General features: G+C 38.6%; 1 protein-coding gene across 1 annotated transcript in view; it reads left to right on the plus strand.

The window, feature by feature from the left end:
- Positions 1-8,766, plus strand: part of LOC118332819 (netrin receptor DCC-like) — a 210,084-nt gene that overhangs the window by 170,547 nt on the left and 30,771 nt on the right. Inside the window, exons 21-23 of the mRNA XM_035668249.1 lie at positions 1,355-1,359; positions 1,646-1,869; positions 2,410-2,526. Coding sequence (XP_035524142.1) covers positions 1,355-1,359; positions 1,646-1,869; positions 2,410-2,526 — 346 coding nt within the window. The remainder of the gene's footprint in view (positions 1-1,354; positions 1,360-1,645; positions 1,870-2,409; positions 2,527-8,766) is intronic.

The raw sequence follows: 8,766 nt of genomic DNA on the forward strand, positions 1-8,766 counted from the left end.
ATACATATATAATAAAGTACACACAATATAATATATACTACATATATACGTATAACATAACATATATACATAATATGTACACACAATATATACATATATCATACGCATATAATATACAACACATATATATATATATAACACATTATATATACACACATATATAGTATATAATATACATACATACATATATATACAGTATAACAGTAGGAAGACTAACAAAGACTTTTTGGTGAGTTTTATTTGTTTTGTCACTATGAATTGCAGTTATCATATAACAGAAGAAAAAAAGAAACCAGCAGGCAAGAGAGTGAGATGTTACAAGGGCGTGAGATGGAGCTGCAAGTATATGATGTTAGAGGAAAAAACAAAGAAGGAAGAACAAGCAAAAGGACCAAAAAACCCCCTTTCCGCGATTTGAAATTGGTAAATAGTAGTATGATGGCAATGTTTTTGATTGTGTCTAAAAAAGTAAACAGGCCTCCTATATCCTTGTAAAAGACAATACCTTTCACAATAAGGTAGAGCGAGGAAATCATAGAAGGTACAAAGACAAAAAAATAATGAGCGCTAGATCTAGCGAAACAAAAAAAGGGCCCCATCGGAGCAGAAAGCCTTTACGTTTAGCGACATTAATATAATAACGACAACCAAAAAGAATTATAGCAAATAAACAGATAATAAGCAGTTGGCTTAGACATAGCGCACATAAGCTTCAAACAAAAGCATATAATATATGTCACTCAATTGTAACTAACAACCAAACTTTACACAAAACAAAGTTGGGTGGGGGCGCCAATACCCTACACGGTAATATAAGCTAAACAAAGTAAAACACCACAAGCAACTTAAAAGTCACGGTAAATTACAAAACCCAATCTGCAAAACGCGCTAACAACACAAAAGGCCTCGCTAGAAATGTTCAAAATAGGGTCTAGAGTCAGTCCGGGATAAGTGTGCACCAATGTAAAAATGTCTGAGAATATGGTCTTTTTTGTACTACAAGGGCGTACAAATAAAAGTAGCGACATCATAACTGCATCCAAATTCTTTTGTTTTTTTTCCATTTCACCAAACTTTTTAACTGGAAAAAAAAAAAAAAACCAATTTTTTCTTCCAAAACAAACTTAAAACGCAAGGGCAAACTAGTATAATTTCTACAGCCTCTTAATCACATTAATAGAGCCATAAAAAGAGGGAATGTATACGTATATATGTATGTATGTATGTATATATTTTATATGTATCCAGTCTAATAGTCTAATTGATTGTATTTTATAATGTAGTTTGAAAGGGTTCGGGTGCAGAGAGAGTGCAGGTGGTAAATTGACGGTCCTTGTCCTCCTCGTCTCTCCAGCTACCGTAACCTCTCTGTTTCCATCTGTTTTCTTCTTGTTGTGCATTGCAGCATACATGAGTGAGGCAGATGGTTTTATGATGGATGTACATGTCTGTTATGGTACAGATAAACACGTGTGTTAATGCTCTGCTGGTATTCGAAGGGTTGCCTAGTGACATGACACTAATAGCAGTCTACCCATGGGTCACTGTGTTGTCCGCTAACATCAGTCTTTTCTTATTTACATTTACATTCCTTCCTATCTGCCCAATGACTTCCTCACCTGTGTGTTTCTGCTTGTCTGTGCAGGAAGCGAGCGAGCCACAGCGCCAGTAAGAGGAAGGGCAGCCAGAAGGACCTGCGACCTCCTGACCTCTGGATCCACCACGAGGAGATGGAGATGAAAAACATGGAGAAAGCCCCCAGTGTCGCCCCGTCGGGACACGATTCACCCATCCAGTCCTGCCAGGACCTTCCCCAGGTCGCACACAGCCAATCAGAGAGCCAGATGGGCAGCAAGAGCAGCCACTCAGGTACCGGATGGATGCTGATTCCTCTGTTTATTTATCCACATATATGTTATATGTGGTTGTATTTAAATGTATATATTATATCATGTACAACCATTTAAATAACCAATACGTAACTTGTAATTTGTATTTACTTTTATTTAACATGTAACACACTCTGCCTCCTAACTTTTTGCTGTTTTTAATTATTTAGATTTATTTCTGGGGGTTTTTTTATGATGGAGATTTGATATTAGGGTTCATCTCTGTGTTGCCTGGCAACATCAAAATCAGTGTAAACACTGAAATTATAAATGCATTTGTGATTTGAGTGTTTTTACATCTGCATGCTAAATATTTCTTCTTTATTATTTCTATGGTGATTACTGATTGATATCCACTGTGAGTCTTGATTAAATAACCCATACCACATATGAAGCCTTGATTCATCATGAATAAAAACACTAATGCATTAAGCAACAATATTTTCCTCCCAGTGGAAAAGCTTAAATAGGGCAGAGAACATGTTACAATCCCTGTTTTGATGATTGGGTGTTGTTCCAGGAGCTGACGGTGACGAGGCATCCAGCAGTATCTCCACTCTGGAGCGCTCCCTGGCTGCAAGGAGGGGGACACGAGGCAAAATGATGATTCCTATGGACTCACAGCCGAGCAACACACGTAAGTAACACAACTCCATTTGTGTGTTTGCATTTGATGGCTCTAAGAAACTCTTCTAACTGAAAGGTTTACAGCAGCAAACACTGCTAGCATGGCTAAAAATGTACCTTAAATGATGAGCTACCTCGAGGTGGTGCCTAACATCAGGGATGTTTTTGATCATTTAATCATTTAGTGATGAAATAGTTTCAGATGTTTGTGAATTGGCTCCTTTTGTTATTGTTTTTTCCAGCCTGTGACTCTACCGTTTGATCCTTGACAAAGGTAGTATTTTCAATTAATGTGGAGCTGACAGTGAGCAGGAACTCCTACTTTGCATGTGAAATAGCTGAAAATCACATGGGCCTCCATATTGTGATTTAATCCAAATTAAAATGTTTCATATGTGGCAAATTCTGTGAAACACTTGAAAACTTGAACGGCTACTCTAGGCTACTGCAGAAACATAGTGTTGCAATGTGGCAGACTCTGTCGATGAGGACCTACTCCCTGTGTTGACGGCTCATTTTGAGGTAGCGAAAACAATAGATCTTCCTAAATGTTACACACTGGACCTTTAACAAGTCCACAGATCATCAATAAATACCTGCACAGGTTCCTTCATTCAGGACCAGACCCAGCATCAACTGAATACATTTTACACTATGCTCTACACGATGGGTTGTGGTTCTCTCTATTGGTGCATGGGATGTCACATGACATGTCTGCAGCAGTGGGGTGTCTTAGGGTGACAGTGGTTCATCTCTCTCTTCCTCTTTGTGTTTAAAAAAAAAAAGTATTTCATGCAAAGACAGAAGTGAAGTCAGGGGAGGAGAGAACACACAGACACACACAGAAAATGACACACTCGCACACACTTTCTCACCCTGATAATTAGCCTTTATGTTCCCTCAGACTGACTCAGAGGACAGAGAGGATAGGAAGAAGATCTGAGGACGAGCGAATGGGGAGAGGAGGATGAGCATGGGAAAGAGAAAAATAGGGAGGGAGAAAGTGAGAGATAGAGAACATATGTGAGAGAGAGAGAACAGAAGTGTTGCTCTGAACCCTCCTTTAGTGTCAGTTTACAGTGCGAGAATGGCTGAATGGTTCCAGATGGAGGACTGTCTGAAACTTGTGTTTTCAAGCAGTGACTCTGATGATGTTCAGTCACATTTGAGCTTTTAAATCAGACAGAAATGAACTTGAATGAATTTTAATATCTGTCCACCTCAGTTGTGTTTGTACTGTGCTTTTTGTTTGTCATTCACACTTTCTGTTTGGAGTATTGATCAATTACATTTAATGTTCTGCAATCACATAAAAAAAATTAAACAACAGTTAAGCGCTAGTTGGCTGCCGAACAAAAGAATATTTTTTCCACGCCCTCTACAGACACATAGAAATGTTTTCTGATCCGACGCCTCTGTCAGCAGGGGACGTCATTTGTCTGTGCCTTCTAAAACTGCTACAAATCGCATTTGATAATCTGATTTGATGATCTGTTTTGGGATATGACAATACTGTGGTTAAGGTTTGCTTAACAATTATTTAATCAATTCAAATGTAAAATATGTGATTATGATAGAAACCCCATTTTAAAATGTGACATTGCAGAGTTAGACACCTTGATTCTTTCCAGTTCACTGGATCCACCAACAGTTTCTTTGAATTTCCAAAAAATCTCACATATATCGATATCAAACTATACAATTCTTACAGGATTCATATCCTTTTCATATCCATATTCATGAATCTTCTCAATAACAGCTGGAATGCCTTCCTCAAAATTTAAAAGAAAACTGACCAGAAAAACTGGCTTCACTTGAGATTTTCTACCCCCACAAAGCTCTGATCATCCGCTGTGGCCTGCTGGGAAAATGCTGTTCTTTAAAGGAACTCTACAGCCTCTTTTCCATTTTGGCTGTAGCTGTAGTTAGACCCTTGCTGTGTATTACAGCAACAATCAAACTTCACTGCTGTTTTGGCTGATGAGATTATGCAGTAGTGTTTATTCCTGAGCAGCCACAACAGTACATATTTTCCATTTTAGCTAAAGTCTGGGGTTTTCAGTGGATCAGGAGTTGGTGCCTGTTAACTCTTGACTGGCTCAACACACCTGATCCAGCTAATTAGCTGTTGGTGAAGGGAGCAGGTGAAAATGGAAAATAAGCAAGACTGTGGGTCTCCAACATCAGAAGTGAAAACTATTTGAAAATATTGAATTTGTTCATTCTATCACACTCCTGTCCAACTTTGATCTGTCATCTCCATAACATCTTTTTCTCATCCATCACAACACTTACTCCTTACATCTGAGGACTGTTCTCTGACATGGATAACAGTCAATCATGGTTTCAGCTGTCTACTCATTTTGTCTTTATTCCAAAATAAGAGCACAGTGTTACTGATGAGGTCTTCATCCAGGATTAACAGATACTCTAACTGTTCAAAAAACCTAATTAGCTGGATGAGAATAAAAAGGATTATTTCAGCTTCATAACAACATGTTTGCTTGAATTAGTTAAACCATATTTGAAGAACAGAGCCCAGCGTGGTGGTTGTAGCTGTCTGTAAAATGATCCACCTGTTCAATTCATCAACAGACTGATGTAGAACATCTGCAGTAACAGCAGTGACACCACGTCACATCCATGAACAAGTTTCTAGTCCATGTGGAAGAACTAATTACTGCCTTCTCTCTCTGTGGAGTGTGTGTGTGTTCCGTCACATCACTCTGAGCAGAAAGTTTCATACTATAATTACCCTGCTCTCAGTCTTAAAGGATTTGTGTCCTTCTTTCTTTCCCTTTCTTAAATTCTTGTCGCCCTGTTGTTGTTTAATGCAGTTGTAATAAACTGAAGCTGCTGCACCCAACAGTAACAATCAGCTTATAACCCTGTCTGTTTGTTTTTTTTCTGCAGAGTGAATCAGCGGGTGACTGAATTTTTTTTTCTAGCATGTGACAAGCACTCCTGTGTGTTTTCATAAATGTGTGTGTGTGTGTGATATGTGGGTCACAGTAAACAGGAAAACCCTTCAGGCCTCCTCTGCCAACACACAGACCTGTCCTCCACACAGGTCTATTTATTCTCTCGTTCTATCCCTTTGGATTTCTGTCATGTTTATACTTCACAACTTTATTTTATTTCATCTTTTTGTCAAAGTTTCAGTTCTGAAGTTTCAAGTCAGTTACGCTCTAAACACAAATACGGCCACAGCTCTGCACAACCCTGCCGGAAGGAGACACTTTTCATGTGAATCATAGGCCTGCAGCCAACGGCTCCGCAACCCACTTGCGGGTGTTTGGGTGCGCTTTGACCCGACCCTGGAGATGGTCTATCTCGGGTGCAACTCAGCACAACCTGGCATGTTTAAACTGGTATTGGAAACACAATTCAACAAGCATTCACTTGGTGCAGCCAAAAGTGCCAATGGAAAAGCCCCATAAGTGTAACAAGCCATGAAATTTCCACCATATGCAGACGACTTACTACTTTGTCTTGATGACTCGTGTCTTTCTCCTTATTTTGAATAATCACATTGGTTTTAATTTCTTGTCATTAAATCAATTTAAACAAATCAGCATTACTGCCTTTAAATTAATGCAACGCCTTGTAATTAACTGAATTGAGAAATACCAGTTTTAGATATCCTTTCATAAATGTTACTACAGAATGCTAATGGACAAAGCTAACTTCTAAAAGGACAAGACTCCCATTTTCTTATGCTACAATGCTTAATTTATCCCCACTATGTTTTTGTGAAAAGATACAATGTCAGGATGAGCAAAATGTGTGAGCATTCTTCTGACTGGTGGTGTAATATTTTAAGAGTTGAACCAAACTGCAACCTCTGCCAGATAATGTGGGATTAGTTGATCGTGTGTTAAATCTGAAATCCCTGCAGGGTCTGCACTGTTTCTATCTTTGCTTCTGTCTCTTGCTCTGTTTCTACCGAAGCAGCTCAAGGCTTTTTCACTTTTTCCCCTCTGCTGCCACATCTCTGTTCTGCAAACGACAGACCTACTGATCTCTATATCTACCTTCTGTTTTTATCTCTTTGTGTCTGCTGTCTGGTTCTCTTCTCTCTCAGGCTCTGTTTTTATCAGTTTGTTTCAGTTTTTCTCCTTAGTCTACTTGTATTTGTTTTTTAATCATTTCTGTCTTCTTTCTCTTTTGATCAAGCTTCTATCCATTCTTCTCTTTTTCAAGTCAGTTTGTCTGCTTTTTCTCTGCCACTCTATCCAATCTCCATTCTTAGTCTTTGATTTTATCTTTTCTACCCCCTTTCTTTATTCATTTATTGTTTTGTTTTTCTCATCTGTTTTCTCTTTTTTCTGTTCATTATGTCATAATCATAATCATATCTCTGTATTTTCTCTTACATCTGTCACTTTTTATTTCTTCTTTCCTTCTTTCTTATCTCTCACAAAATATATCTCTGTCTCCCAAATTCCAAGACCAGAATGTCTGTCATCTCTCTCTAAATGTTTGTCTCCTCTTGTCTTTGGCGTCTCTCTCTTTCTCTCTCTCTCTCTCTCTCTCTCTTCTCCTCTCTCTCTCTCACACTCAACACCACACACACACACACACACACCTCCATTAACCTGTAGCTAACTGCCTCACTGCACCAAAATCATCAATATTCTCAATCAGTAACAGCATTGATCAGACTTGCTCATCTGGTCTTCTCGCTGCTGTAATCAAACCCTTCTTCACTTTAAATGATTGCAGCGTAAACACGGTAAACAACACAAAGATACACACACCTCCTAAAGCTGCTGATCACAGCCTTGCTGCTTCCAAACTATCAATACTTTCTGATCAATACTGGTATTGATCAGGGTTTAGTGGAATCACTAACCTCATGGCTTAAAAGAAGAGGAAGCAGAAGAAAATTCTTGATTCTGTTCTGTCAGTCAGGTAGAATTCAATTGAAAAAGCTTTACTGACAAACATTCAGACAGTTGTGTAACAGAAAATAACAGTGTGTTTTCAGGAATGTTTTGTTGACATTTCATAATGTAGCAGCCTGTACAGCTGGGGGTGTGGCCACTGAATGATGTTGCCTCAAGGGGTCTGGTTAGAAATGGGCCCTTTGTGATGAGGTGACAACCCCCTCCTTTAGGTGATCCTCAGTCTCTTTCAGTGGAGCCGAGCATTCAGTACCTCCTCTTTACTTCGAACCCTAGTTATCTCATGTGGTGCTGCCCTCCAGTGGCACTGTTCTGGACCAAAGTTCAAATATGGTTAAAGGATTGTAGTATAAAAGCTGAACTGGACATGCAGACTATACAGATGTACAGGGTTGATTTAAAATGTATAAACCCAGTGGTGAGAATTATCATCTCTCTAGAACAATCTTCCACTGGAATAAATGCACAAAAATACAGTTACAGATCCATACTTGAATATCATTGGATCTTTTCTGGATACAGGTCCTTTTTTGTCCAGTGTTTAGTTTAACACAAACACAGAGAACAACTTTGGTTGCTGATAAACTAATGCAATCAAAGTATATTACGCATACTTGAATGAACTTTGTCTGAGACTTGCTTTTGTTTGCTTCACAACAACTGAGTCATTACATTTAAATTATTGAAGGTGTTTAGCTTTAGCTTTATAATTAGAGTAGTTAAAGGAGAAAGAGGGGATTTTTAAAACACTAGAATATTTGATGACGGGGCTAAAAGTGGGATACAAAAAAAACTAAAACTAAAGTGGACTTCATAGGCTTTTTTCTGATGTATTTTTCAGTCGTTCCATCCCACACAACTCTGACATCACACATGCTTAAATTTTAATCGATACTGTCTGCACAGCATGTAAAAAGTCACACTTTTTATGTGTGGAACTGCAGTCTGAAGACTATTTTTACACATCAGTGCTAATATGGCTGAACACATCCAGTGTGACACTGACAGAGGACTGATCTCTGTCGTCTCCACTGGTTGCCTGGCAACCTCACAGTGTGACAACAAGACTCAAGGAAGTTTTTAGCCAGGAAATAGTTCCAGCCACAGATAGTTGTTTCTTATGTTTCAGTTTTCAGTTATACTCATCACGCATCACATCACACATCACATCTGAACTGAATAACAAAAAGTTATTATTAACTATTATTATTGCTACAGTTACTGTTGTCGCTGCTCGCTGTCCCCCATCGTTGCTGCTGTCATCGTCACCGTCTTTTTCATGATCGTCATCGATCATTACTATTAATGTAGTTGTTGCTACTATTGTTGCTGTACATCTGTTT

The sequence above is a fragment of the Morone saxatilis genome, unplaced genomic scaffold (assembly GCF_004916995.1).
Source record: "Morone saxatilis isolate NCDOM2014 unplaced genomic scaffold, NCSU_SB_2.0 Contig21, whole genome shotgun sequence".
NCBI lineage: Eukaryota > Metazoa > Chordata > Actinopteri > Moronidae > Morone > Morone saxatilis.